This window comes from Strongylocentrotus purpuratus, unplaced genomic scaffold, assembly GCF_000002235.5.
Source record: "Strongylocentrotus purpuratus isolate Spur 01 unplaced genomic scaffold, Spur_5.0 spur5_scaffold_10, whole genome shotgun sequence".
Taxonomy (NCBI): domain Eukaryota; kingdom Metazoa; phylum Echinodermata; class Echinoidea; order Camarodonta; family Strongylocentrotidae; genus Strongylocentrotus; species Strongylocentrotus purpuratus.
In genome coordinates, this window is record NW_022145595.1 from 28,455,428 (window position 1) to 28,470,191 (window position 14,764).

Sequence of the window (14,764 nt, forward strand, 5' to 3'; positions counted from 1 at the left end):
GAGTCGAGAACAAGTACAGTACACCCAATCGTCTGCTTTCTCTGATAATTTAAGGAACGTCAAGGCTTCCGCGCTTCGCGCGAGAGGGGGAAAACTGAATTCAGATAAATAGGGCTTAAGAGTCGAAAACGGTACAACGAATCGTCTGCTTTCTCTAATAATTTAATGAAACGTCAAAACTTACGCGCTTTGCGCGGGAGGGGTAAACCGAATTCAGACAAAGATTAGGAGTCGAGCACAGTTTAACAAATCGTCTCTTTCTCTAATAATTTAATGAAATGCAAAAGCTTCCGCGCTTCGCGCGGGAGAGTGTGTGTGTGTGTTGTGTGTTTGTGCGTGCGCGATCGCGCGCGCTTGCGTAAATAAGTGTGGGCGTGTGCTCGTGCTAGTATGTGATGGCTATCGCCGATCATCCCCCCCCCCACTACTCGGTACGGATTTACGCCCCTGGCGGTGGGGTATGTTTGTACATCAAAGATGATTTGGAATTTAAATTACGTGTAGATTTATCTGGGTCAAATTCAGGGTATGAAATTGTTTTTGTTGAAATAACAAGCTCCAGTAAAAAGATTATTGTTGGATGTGTATATAGGGCTCCTAACGTTGATAGTACATCCTTTGTTGAAAATTTATAACATCAGCTACAGATATTGAGTAAAGAAAACAAGGAGATTTATCTAATGGGGGACTTCAACATCAATTTATTGAATTATAATAATGATCATAGTGTTAAGGATTTTGTTGATTTTATGTATTCATTTGGATTATTTTCTCTTGTCACTAAACCTACCCGTATAACCGAAATTAGTACAACATTGATTGACACTATTTTCACAAACTGCATTCAAAATGAGTTTAGCTCGGGTGTAATATGTTCAGATATTTCAGATCATATGCCTATATTTTGTATAAAAAAGGACTCTGTAGTAACTTCTGTTAAGAGAGATGGACAGGTTTTGAAGCGGAAAATAAATGATAAAATAATCTCAAGGTTCAAGCAACACTTGGCTGAAATTGATTGGAAGGCTCTGCCTTCACTGGAAGGCGTCAATGATCTATATGAACATTTTCTACAAATGTTTCTAAAATTATATAATTTATGTTTCCCATTAGTTGAGGTAACATTAAAGAGTAAATGTAAAAAGCCTTGGGTAACTCATGTTTTGTTGAACTCAATAAACCGCAAACATAAGCTTTATGTTAGTTATGTCAAGAGACCAACAGCTGAGAATAAAAAGAAATATGTTGATTATAAGAATGTCTTGATTAATACTCTTCGTATAGCCAAGCAAAATTATTACGATGATTTGTTCCACATTGTTAAAGGCGATATAAGAAAAACTTGGTCTCATATCAATGAATTGTTAGGTCGGTCAAATAGGCATTCACTTCCTCAAAAGATGGATTTTAATGGAGTACTCCTATCATCTGCCAAGGATAAGGCTGAAAGTTTTAATAAATATTTCATTGGACTACCCATGAAAATCAGTAAAGATATTCCTCAAGTACCACAATCTTTTTGTGATTATATGAACAGTGTGAAGATAATGCATCTATGTTTCTAAAACCAACTTCAAACTCTGAGATCATCGATATTGTGTCGTCTTTGAAACCATCTAAATCGAGTGGCTCTGATGATATTTCACCTAGAATTATAAAGGAGTGCATTCACCTTTTTATTGATCCCTTATGTAAAATCATTAATATGTCTTTATCACAGGGATTTGTTCCAGATAAACTCAAGGTAGCTAAAGTGGTACCAGTATATAAAAAATCTGACCGTAATAATGTCATTAATTATATGCCAATAGCACTGTTACCAATCTTTTCTAAAATTCTTGAGAAAATAATTTATAAACGCTTTATGAGTTTCTATCTAAAAAGAATATCTTGATTCCTTAGCAGTGCGGTTTTCGTAAGCACTTCTCCACACAAATGGGTGTGTTTAATTTATTAAGTAATTTCATCAAAGCTATTGATGGAGACAAGTATTGTCTGGGGATATTCTTAGATCTATCTAAGGCGTTTAATACCATTGACCATGGTATCCTCCTCAGGAAACTGGAGCATTATGGAATACGTAGTGTAGCATTGTCTTGGTTCCAAAGCTATTTGTTTGACAGGACTCAACTTGTTGTGGTGGATGGTACTAGTTCCCAACTTGCTTCTATTAAATATGGTGTACCTAAGGGTTCTGTTCTTGGTCCCCTGTTGTTTTTAATCTATATAAATGATATAATACACTCGTCAACATTATTCTCATACTCCCTGTTTTCTGATGATACCAGCTTGCTGCTGGTTGATAGGAAGGCTGAAGATTTATTACTAATTGCAAATCAAGAGATTCAGAAACTGTATGCATGGTATTGTTGAATTTTCAAAAGACCAAATGTTTTATTTTTCGCTCAAAGGGTAAAAAGCTTCCAGATGGTATTACTTCTCTTAATGTTGGAGGCCATGATGTTGCGCTTAGCGAAAATGTTCAGTTCTTAGGGTTAACTATAATAACAATAATATTCAGCTTTTATATAGCGCAACTCACAATAAGTCTCTAAGCGCTTCCAAACTTGGATATTATTACCCCAGCTTTAGCTGTGCTGCCATTATAGCGCTCTAGCATTTCAAGGAATAAATTCCTACCAGGTACCCATTTACTTTACCTGGGTGGCGTGTGGCAAATGTAGATCAATATCTTGCCAAAGGACATTAGTGCGGCGGCGGGACTCGAATCGCGGACCTTGTGATCAACAGTCCGGCGACGTATCCACTCGACCACAACACCTCTACAATGGATGAGCATTTATCTTGGAAGAATTATTTAGATGTTGTATGCACTAAGTTGTCCCGAAGTGTAGGTGTAATTTTTAGATTGAAATTGATTTTACCTGAAAGAGTGCTGATAACGTTATATAATAGTATAATTCTTCCTTATTTGACATATTGTAATGTTGCTTGGGGAAACACTTTTAAGTCATATCTTGATAAGTTGAAAGTATGGCAGAAGAAGGCAATAAGGCTTATTACTAATTCATATTATAGACATCCAAGTTCTCCATTGTTCCTTCGACTAAGAATGTTACCACTGAGTGGACTTGTGTCGTTCAATTGCATATTGTTTATGTTTAATCTTAAGTCTATGCCTCATGAATGTACGTTAAAAGATTTTTTTCCGTCAGAACTCGCAAATTCATAATTATAATACACGTTAGAGGGGGTTTTATTCATCAGCCTTTTGCAAGAACAAATATCACTCTGACCTCTTTCCATATCTTTTGCATCAAAGAATGGAACAGTTTGCCTAATGATATAAAAAAAAAATAGTACAACTCTTTCTAGGTTTAGAAGGTTATCTAAAACGTACCAACTTGGAAGACTGACATAATTCTACTTTGTATCTTAATAATTTCACATTCTCAAATGCCTATAGACCACTAAGGACTCTGTGTGTGTGTGTGTGTGTGTGTGTGTGTGTGCGTGCGTGTGTGTGTGCGTGTGCGCACGCGTGTGAATATTTGTTTGTGTTCTATATTCTGTAGCTTAGTTTGTTTCCATCCCTTGTATAAACATTACATTCTTTTTATTCACCTTGCCATATCGTTAATGTTTGTATTTTGTTGACTATAGGGCCCCGCTCACAAGCTTAGCTTCTACAGGGGTCCTAAAAACCATTCACTTAATGATGTAATCAAGTTATTATATGTTGACTAATGTACTATTACCAGTCTCTTTTTTATGTAAAAGATTATATCATGTTTTGTGTGGTTTTGAATAAATGAACTTGAACTTGAACTTGAATTTGGAACCAAGATGCGCGATTGGATGGATGAACGCACGTGGTCTGAATAAATAAATATAAATGAGTAGCGTATAATGGAAATAATACTGGAAACATGAATGTACAATAAAAGTGCGAATGTATGAGACGCTACAGACGCACTGGATACGCTGAGCGAGACGCGCAATGCTCTTAGAGGATAAATTTTCATTTGAATAATTAACTACTTTGACCGTCATATATTTTTCTTCTTCAAAGTCTCTCGGGGTTGCAGTACAGGTGCGGATCCACGGGGGGATGGAGTGGGGCCCGGCGGGCCCGGGCCCCACCCCCCGGCAAAAAAGTGCCCCCCCCCCCCCCGCTTATTCATCGGCTGGCTGAGTCGCCGCAAAATATTTTCTCACGGATTGGGCCCCCTCTTGCCGCCGGCTGGATCCGCCCCTGTTGCAGTATATAAAACAGATATCGGCTGCTTATTTTGGGGGGATGATATAGCAACTATAGCTCCTCCGTAATCTTGGGACTGCACTATGTCCTGAGACGAAGTCGAGTGGCACAGCTCATTTTCAAGATTACCCTTACCCAAATCCTAAACCCAATGCGAACCCTAATCCTGTGCAAGTATCTTTCAAGAAATAACGCCTGGTGAAAATGCGTCCACTGCAAGTGTCCGGAAATTGATTTCTTTATATAATTATTGGATTGTAGTTATGAGTTGGAAGACCCTAAAGTTGTGCAGTGGATGGACTTAAACGACGAACTCAGTGAAACATCTGGATTAGGTCTAGCAGCAGACTACTTCTCTTGGGCCAAGTACCTTCCCACCAGCGGTGCACGGATGATAAAGAAAAACTTAGAAAAGCAGTTTGGCTTCCTGCGTTCGCAGGTGGAGGAAACAAGAGAACATTATGATCCGGGTGAGAGAATTAGTGGAATCATATATCACAGTATAATTCAGTGGTGGGTAGGGGTTGGCCAGGCGCGGATCCACGGGGGGTGGTCCGACGAAAATGCCCTCCCCCCCCCGGCCAAAAAACGTTTCTTGTTGTTCTGCTCGAGGGGGGGGGGGGGGGGAGGGGTGTTGTGAAAAAAAGGAGTGTTCACTCCTCCCCCCCCCCCCCCGTTGAGGCAAAAAAAAAACTGTGCTCCTTATCCCCCCCCCCCCCTCAATGAGCGAAATATTGGTCAGCGCGATTTTAACATTTCCGGGGGGGGGGGGCAAAAGAGAAGAAAAATTAGCTCACTACCCCCTCCCCCTCCCTAATGCCACAATGCCTAATCGGTGACCATTGGTCCCCCATGATCCTCTTTATCTTATGTTAACTGAGAGCTGACTTGATGAGAAACCACCTGTCCAGTGACCTTGCAGGGTGGTCTAATCCCTCCTGTAAACTAGTACAGATGGGCTTTAAAATAAGTTTAAGAATGCTCAGAACCTGACTGGAATGAACGGCATTTTGGCATACAAAAATAAAAATGGCAAGTTTAATAAATACAGAATTGCAAACTGAAAAGACCAAACTGTCAACGGGACGCATGTTGATCCTTGCAAATGCATAAAATGGTATGCTTGGCCTTTAAGATTGCTCCCTCAAAAAAAAGGGGAAAAAAAGAAAAAAAAATTGAATTAAACAAAATAAAAAATAATATTAATAATACGAGCGGCCCGAAATATAATGAGCGGGCGGTCGAGGACAACCAAACGATACGGCGGTCGTACGCCCCCGAAATTGATAGATACTTGCGGCGGCCGCAGAGAATCTGCGGTGGTCTCAGGGTCACCCTAGGGTGTATTCCTATCTTTACAAGCCGTATGATTCGCCGTGTGATTATAACGCGGAGTTATAACTGTTTTAATGTCTAGCTTCGCTGTAGCGATTAGACACGCCGTAGCCATGTCGTAGAGCGATTCCACGGCGACCGTACGTCGGACGTATGGTGACCTTGCGTTTCATATACTCAGGGTTGAAGCGGTGGCATCAATATGGTCCCCCTTCAGCCGCCTTACGGGCACCTTGCGGTTGCCTTGTGTCTGTCTAAGTAATTGTCAAAAAGCTACGGCCGCCGCCGGGACGCCCTAAGGCGACCGTGCGTTATCACTTTAAAGGCCGTAATGCATCCGCAGATTTTCTGTCTCCACAAATTCAAAATACGCCGTGCGGCTACCCTAAAACATGTGACCGCAACCGTATCCCGTGGCGGATCCAGGGGCCCGGGTCCCCCGCCCCCTCCCCCCCCCCCCCCCCCCCCCTGGGAAAAAAAGTGTAAAAACACGTTAATTTTATCCTTTTTTTTAGATGCCCCCCTCCCCCTGGTGCTCAAGGGGGGGGGGGGGAGCGTTTTTTCAAATTTTCGAGGGCCCCCAAAAACATTAGTACGCAATCCCCCCCCCCCCCCCCCCACTCAGCGAAATATTGGCCGGCACGATTTTCAAATTTCAGCACACTAAATTTCAAATTGATTTCAAATCCCCCCCCCCCCCCCTAAGAAATCCTCGATCCGCGCCTGACCGTATCTGACTGTGGGAATACTGCGGCAGTTATAGAATTGCTAGTGGCCGTATATATTTTAGACCGCACGGCCGCCGCGGAAAATGTGACCTAGGCAGACTAAGTAAAACTAGTGCCCTGTTATGACAGTCACAATAACTGTTGTACGTAAGCTACTGAAATGTTTGTGTTTGATTGGCTGCGAGCAAATCTGTCATAGAAATTTAGCATTTGTTACTGACAAGAAGTTTTATGAAACAGGGCCCAGTTTAAACTTAGTCCACCTTTATAAACATAACTGAGTCATTACAGCTAAATGTGTTGCATTTTCTATTCCTCTTCATAGAGAACATCAATAATTTCTACAGTCTACTTCTCAAAGCTCAAGAAGATGCAAGGAAAGAAGGAGAGAATGTGGACAAACTGACCGATACTCACGTCTTCCAGACGATCGCTGATATGTTTGGAGGTACATGTATGATTAATGTATTAGCCTGTGAACTAAACTCCAGTCGGTAGTGCCCCTGTATTAATTATAAAGGGCATAGGAGGAGGCTAATCGAACCCCCCCCCTCCCATCGACAGGCGTGAATGTATTTGAAAATAGATTAGAAATAAGAAATTAGTTCAACAATCACTAGCGTTGGGTTTGAATACATCACAATACACTAGCCACATTGCCAATTTGAGATTCGCATATAATTATGTAGTGATGTCATATTTCGAACATTTTCTTTTGTTTGTTTTTCTGCTTGCACACAAACTAATGAAGTTATTAAAAAGGTTGAATTGCCCTTTAATCTCTCTAAAAAAATTGATTTATACTGGTCCTGTGTACTGGAACTCCTCGGACATTTCGCTCAAACAGCTGCCAAGTTTAATTACTTTTAAATATCACTTGAAACATAAACTTCTACTCCAGTGTGAAAATGCTTAAGGTCATCGTGATAGAGACCATCGCACAGTGGGCCAGAATCGCCTCAAAGTGTGCCAAAATTCAAAATCGGCGAATGTGAATTTTTATATTTTTTTCATTCGCTTGGGGACGAAAACATTCTAAAGAATATTTTTCCACCCATATTTAAATATTATTTTAGCAAATTTTAAAAGTGTCATATACCCCTGCGAACATGAGAACATCTATGTTGCTCCAAAAATGATAAAAGAGGCAACTTTACAATAGGTGTTGAGAATGTATGAAGGGAAAAGCAATCAACTTGATACTGCGTGCACTTCTTGCATATTGGTAACCCAATTAGAAAATACAATGACCAAATTTATTGAAGCTTCATTTTGGGAAAAATGAGCATTAAATTTCACAAAAAAAGGAAAAAATTGCAATTTTTATATAAAAGTAGCATGTTTATTAGGATTCCGGCCGATTCCCGCAATGATGGTAATCTCAAAATGTCCGCCCAAACCTAAGCTTTCCATGTATGGTATTTCTTTTTGCTAGAATTTGCTACACTGCATGTGCAGGCACTTTTCCTCCCCACGTCCATCGATTATTATTAGGCATAATCGGTACACATTTGTACTGTTTTCGTTTACGTACAGCCGATTCAACGCTCGTCCGCGTAACCATGGCAACGCACGGTGGGCCAGGGAGGAACCAAATAAAGTGCGCCAAAACTCATTGTTTTCAATTCTCTTCTTGACCAGTTGAACTGTAATACATTGAGGAATACCTCAGTGAAAGATTTGATTCCGGTAAGCACAAGAAGGGTACAAATTTACTCCTTCAAACAGCAAAATCCTACATATTCACAGTTTTAGTGCAAAAGTGACTTATTTTATAAATCTTTCAATTTAACATGAAGTTCTTAAGTTATTGATATGACATTGCTCTCACATATTCCTGATAGTTCATTTCGTTGCATGAATTGGTTAATATGTATAGAAACACAATCTTCATTATATATTAAAGGTTAATTCACTGAAAAATGGACTAATTATCCATGTTTTTTATAAATCCAGAGAAAACGTTTAGATTTCCGCAGAGTTCCGCTTATATTTTAATACCACCATTTTGTCTGATGTCTAAGCTTTAAGTTGATACCAAATTTGGCTGCTCGATCTTGCCCGTTGTCATGTTAGAGCCGATTCCCCTTGCCACATTGTCCCGAAAAATATGTTTGTTTTTAGTATGCGGCTGAATCATGAAGGATTCGCGGTCATAAATCACGTCGCTTGGGGGCGCGTGACACTTGTTCTGACACCGCGGACCAAAATAAACACATTTTTCGGGGCAATGTTGCAAGGAAAACGGCTCTAACATAATAACGGGCACAATCGGGCAGCCAAATCTGGTATCAACTTAAAGCTTAGATATCAGAGAAAATGTTGGTAATACCATTTAAGCGGAAATCCCTGGACATACAAACATTTCCTATGGATTTTTAGAAAATAAATCCCCAGAAATTAGTTTTGGCACGATTTGGTTCCTCCCTGGCCCACTGTGCATCGGTATTATCAACACTTGTTGACTGGCTACACCACACACCCGTTTTTGTTCTTTTGATTTGTTTTTTGTTTTATATAGTATGTAACAAATGTATTATGTAAAGGGAACCTTAATTTCAAGCATAATGCTCCCAAGGTTTCCTCCTCATTATTGCAGATTATTGTAAGCATCATTTGTATTTAATGTCTTGCCATTAAATCGTTTTTATTACTGTTGTATCAATCGATTATTATGTACATGTTTTGTTACCTTGTATATGCCTTACTTTGTAAATTCTTTTCATATGCAGTTAATGTGGAAATAAAACCTAAATTTAAAAAAAAATGTTCCGGATCCTGGATGTACACTATACCTCTTAATTTGACGTTCCTTTTTAGAAATGTCTTTGTTGATTAAAAAAATACTTATTGATATTGAATCTAAATCAACCCCTCCAAAAAGAATTAAATTCTGAGAGGACAAAACTGAACACAAAATTCTTATTTTTAATCATTTTTTGTTAACTGATGTCGAAAAATCTCAAAATTGCAGAAATTAGAAGTTCCTAAATGTCAGAACTAATGCCAAAATTTTTGTATTTTATAGCTGGTATTCAGACAACCGTTGAGACCCTGTACTGGGCCATGGCTCTCCTTGCGACCTACCCAGAAATCCAGGCAAAGATCCGCGCCGAGATCGATGATGTCATCGGCCGTGATCGTCTTCCTACCATCAACGACCGCGGGAAGCTCGTATACACGGAGGCAAGCCTCTATGAGGTGTTGCGTTACAGCAGTATTGTTCCGACCAATCTTCATGCTACTACCAGGGATACAGAATTTGGTAAGTTTGAGAAAGGTTCCTCATCAATTAAAAGCCATCTTAATTGGTGGATGGAGGGGTGTATAGGGCACAACTTTTGAAATATGCCAGCTACTGCTATGTCTGGCAAGTTCGAGCATTGCCTGGAAAGAAAGGTCGTGAGGCAGAACCCTTATGGAACAATCATGGTGTTGCCACACTATGTTCACATATAGTCAACTATGTGTGGACATTACGTGTTCACATTGTTGTCACAGTGTGGAGTTTCAGTCCATGTGGTTTACCACATAATATCCACATAAACTGACATACTTGACACAGAGTACCACATATTTACCACAGTGGTATATGTATTGCACTATGTGTTAACTCTGTGGTCACAGTATTGTCACAGTGTGGGGTTCAAATCATGTGGTTTACTACGTAGTCGTACATTTTTAACACAGAGTGACATTTATGTACCACAGTGAGGTATGTACTGAACTATGTGTAAATTGTGTGTTCACAGTATTGTCACTGTGTGTTGTTCAAATCATGTGGTTTACCACATAGTCCACATAGTCGTACATATTTAACACAGAGTGATACTTTTGTACCACAGTGTGGTATGTACTGAACTATGCGCAAATTCTGTGTTCACAGTATTGTCACAGTGTGGGGTTCAAATCATGTTGTTTGCCACATAGTCATACATATTTAACACATATTGACGAATATATACCACAGTGTGGTATGTACTGAATTATGTGTAAACTCTGTGATCACAGTATTTTCACAGTGTGGGGCTCAAATCATGTTGTTTGCCACATAGGTATACATATTTAACGCAGGTTGACACACATTTACAATAGTGTGGTATGTACTGAACTATGTGTAAATTCTGTGCTCACAGTATAGTCACAGTGTTGGTTTCAAATCATGTGGTTTACCTTATAGTTGTACATATTTAACACAGAGTGACACACATTTACAACAGTGTGGTATGTACCGAACTATGTGTAAACTCTGTGTTCACAGTATAGTCACAGTGTTGGTTTCAAATCATGTGGTTTACAATATTTAACACAGTGTGGTATGAATCGCTATGTGTAAACTCTGTGTTCACAGTATATTGTCAGTGTGAGATTTTGAGATCATGTGGTTTATCACAAAGTAATATCCACATAGTCTGTGGGCTTATTTCCGGTTGAAACAGTTAATTCCTGACTTTTGGCATATCTCCTACTATGTGGTGCAATTGATACCACAGCGTTACCACACTGTGGTACGCACCACATAGTACACCACAGCGTTACCACATGTCCCAAAATCACATGTGGCCCACACTACGTTTGACTATGTGGTACACAGTGTCGTTAACTATGTGGTAAGTTGGTAACACTGTGATTGTTCCATAAAGGTAATGTGTGAAAAGCTATAATGCGCTACATGTATAAAGTAGTTGCAAGTGCTCGTAGGGATGGTTAAAACTTGAATGCATTATCTTGTGGATTCTTATTCTTTCTTGAGCTGTCCGTAATGTCAAATGAGGGATAAGATAATTTTTGAGGATTTTCACGCGGCGAGGGGCAGCAGGTTGCAGAAAAATCGGGAAAATGTTTTCCCCAAAATATACCGTGATACATATATGTATCGAGATCAAACTGCTGATGGTTTGTTGATGTATAGAACCAAACTCATCCACAGAGTTATGGAAATATATTTTTTCAAATTTCAATATTACACGTGTGATGTATAGGTTATATGAATATGAATGCATCATCTTTTGCCAAATGATATTTGTTTCAACTGCACTCAATGTTGCCTCTTATCCTATCCACCTGTCTATAAAGGTCATGGTTTTGTGTTACAGTGTTAGAGATTGCTTGTGTATTAAATATACAAATTGTTGCTTACATTGATTGTTTCTGGCTCCCGTTGACTTTGCAGGTGGCTATCATATCCCCAAAGGGACAGTGGTGTTGATCAACACACACTCCATGCACTATGACCCTCAAGAATGGGACCAGCCGGACAAGTTCCTTCCAGGTAAAAAAATGGATTATACAACGTACCTCTGCCAGTGATATCTTAGACTTGATGAGTGCATGGGGGATAAGGATGTATGGATGTATGATGTGGAATGTGTCTCTGACTTTCCCAAAGGAACGACAGTGATGATCAATACATAATGACCCTCAAGAATGTCTCTCCCAGGATAGCTTAAACTCTATGAGCTTGGTTTGGGAGGATTGGGGTAGGAAATAAACAGTTTTTCAGGTAGTTATTTCATCCTCTAAATAACCACATTGATGACCAATGACTACTCCGTACATATTCTCCCTCAAGAACAGGACCAACTGGCCAAATTGCTCCTAGATAAAAGGTGGTAAATGTAGATTGATATCTTGCAGGGGCTCAAACATATTCAAATGATCGTTCTTTTTGCAGTTGGCACTCACTGTTTTCATGTCTAAAAACATGTCCTACTGATTAACGATCAACTCACTGTTGATACTCCAAGCCTACTACAATATGATATTTTAAAACAATGGGACAGGACAATATTTTTATTGGAGATTATGCGCCACTTGTGCTTTCTTTATTTAGTGCACTCAACTAATTAATCATTTCTTTGTTTTCTGCAGAGCACTTCATGGATGGTAGTGGCACTGTCCGTGAGCATCCTCCAAGCTTCCTGCCCTTTGGAGCGGGTCGTCGTGGATGTCTAGGTGAAGCCGTGGCCAAGGCTGATCTCTTCCTTATCTTTTCCTGGTTCCTGCAGAACTACACCTTCAGCAAGGTCCCAGGAAAGGAGTCTGAAGACATCTTAAACATGATTCCTCAGACAGCATTTGGTAGACTCCTTATCTCCTATGAGATCATGATCAACAAACGAGACTAGTAGGGTCCTGAGCCAGTATTCAATTCAATACTAAATCAGAAAGGTTAATATTTTACTCAGCTATCGGCTTAGGTAAAATACTAGTCAACTTTGGTATTCAGTTGAAGCTTTGGGCTAATTATGTTACCCCAAGCTTAAAACTACTCCCTCGCAGGGTAAAGCTAATTATTTGTAGGCTTTGATTGGCAGGCCATAATGGAAGAGCAAATTATATGAGCACACACTGATTTGTAACACGTTTGTTGCACATGATTTTGTATTGGCTACGTGATGACACATTTGTCACCAGTACATTTAAGTATTTTTGATATAATTTAAAATACCGGCCTGGGCCTCTATCCGCATGCCTGTTTAAGCTGCCTCAGATGGTTTTGTGAGTCCTCTTTTATCAAATATTAAGTTAGATTGATTCAGGAAAGTGAATTCTTAATTATTTTTAAAAGCTAAAACACATCTTTGGTCAATGTAATGGATGTGGTTAAAAGGACTTTCTGTCCATTGCATTTAGATGGTCTTGACACCAAATCAATGACTAATTGATTATTTACGACCAGTAACAGTTATTAATGTTTCTTTATATAGTAATCCTTGATTGAAAAATCCCAACTGTCTATATTTTGAAATTACTGTTAATCAGTAGAAACAAGTCTTTTTCAGTGGATTGGCAGCTCTGGATGGTTTTACTAGTAAATATTGAATGCAAAGGTGCAGTGATACAAGACTCTACATAAATGAATAAATACTAACAAGAAATGCCTCACATGTGATTCCTTTAAAAAATGGATGGATGATAAAGTCGATTGTGGCAGGGTTGTGTACCTTCCTACATCTTGTGTCTAAAGTGTTGAAAGTTATGAAGAAATAATTTGTTGTTTGTTTACCCCTTGACTTTTACCAACATTCTGAATCCCCTGTTTATCTAAATATTTGGTGTTGTTACATTAAAAAAAAATGATTATTGCAGTAATTTATAGACCTCCTTCTCAGAGCTGTGTTGACTTTATAACAGATGTTAACAATATTCTAGAGATAACAGTCTCAAACAATCTGCATCATTACGACAATTTAAGTATAAATATAAACAATATCTTTGCAATTCTAAATAGTCATACAAATTTAAAAACAATTATTATTATGTTTCAAATCGCAATTATGTTATCATCGGGTCAATTTAATCTAATTATAAAACCAGACGTTTGAAGGGAGAGTCAACCCTGAGGATGGGTTTACTCCGCCTTTACTAGGCCATACACATTCTCAGGGTGGACTTCCCCTTTATTGCTACCGGGGCTAGACTCGATAAGCTTCGCTTTTTCTAGCCCCATCTACTTTACTTACCTTTTTATGTTTATGTTGATGTTTGTTAACTGATGTAGATTTTCATTGTTATTTTATGCTTATGTATCTGTTTTTCATTTGCTCTATGTGTCAAATGTGTACAATGTAATCTGTTACCTTGTATATATTTTCTGGTTTTTAATGTGGAAAATAAATGAAATGAAATGAAATGAATATAATTGAAGATTTATATGCATGTTATACAGGTGTAGGCCTATCATATAAGGTGGAGAGGATATGTATTTTCCGTTGCTTGTCTTCAAGTCATTTGAAGGGGAACCATGTACACATAAATGGGTAGGGAAGGCCAATTATTTACTTTACCTTTACCGCGAATACTGGAAGAAAGCTGAGACAGTAGTCAAGCTTCCAGGTCTATCTTCTTGGCCTATCTTCTTGACAGTACTAATTTTCAATATTGACTTTATATGCATTTGTGAGTCTGTAACTTGTGAATTAGATTAGAACTGTGGTCTGAATTGTGCTGATGTTGCTTCATTTGCATTAATTTCCCCTTTTTAGCGTTATTTTTTTCTAATTGTCAAAATTTGTTTTTCGAGTTTCTACAGAATTTAGAATGATGTACATATAATTGCATAATTCTTTATAATTGCTGCGACGTACAATATTAGATCATGTTTGTATTATGTAAAGATCAACAATATTTTACAGTAAATAATAATGATATATTTTGTAATATCAATTTCTAAAGAAATAATCAGACGGTGTTCATGGAATGTAGTAAAAATAAAAACAATAATTTTCATTGAAGCCCATTGCATATTCTCAGAAGTGATGTTTTGTGTATGGCCACGAAGCTATAAAACGACATTATAAAAAGGAGAATTAGCCATTCGTAGACAGTTGGTATCTAGAAACAGATGTGAACAAATCAGAGAGAAAAACAAATATAATTTTGAGAAGCTACAGAAATATCGGACAAGGAATCAAAAATCTAAGATCATTATCAATAAAGTGAGAAATCTCCCATTGACGATTCAGTCATATTACCC

At 38.6% G+C, this 14,764-nt stretch overlaps 1 protein-coding gene across 5 annotated transcripts in view; it reads left to right on the forward strand.

Annotated features, from left to right (window-relative positions):
- LOC100893015 (steroid 17-alpha-hydroxylase/17,20 lyase) overlaps window positions 1-14,527 on the forward strand; it is a 39,387-nt gene extending 24,860 nt beyond the window's left edge. For 4 of the 5 annotated variants that reach the window (XM_030979988.1, XM_030979987.1, XM_030979989.1 and 1 more), the window contains exons 6-10: window positions 4,484-4,692; window positions 6,611-6,733; window positions 9,314-9,550; window positions 11,459-11,557; window positions 12,157-14,522. In XM_030979988.1, the coding sequence (XP_030835848.1) occupies window positions 4,484-4,692; window positions 6,611-6,733; window positions 9,314-9,550; window positions 11,459-11,557; window positions 12,157-12,413 (925 nt within the window). In that variant the 3' untranslated portion in view covers window positions 12,414-14,522. Of the gene's footprint in view, window positions 1-4,483; window positions 4,693-6,610; window positions 6,734-9,313; window positions 9,551-11,458; window positions 11,558-12,156 lie in introns of all 5 variants that reach the window. The other variant, XM_030979991.1, reaches the window with a different exon arrangement.
- The last annotated feature ends 237 nt before the right edge of the window (window positions 14,528-14,764 follow it).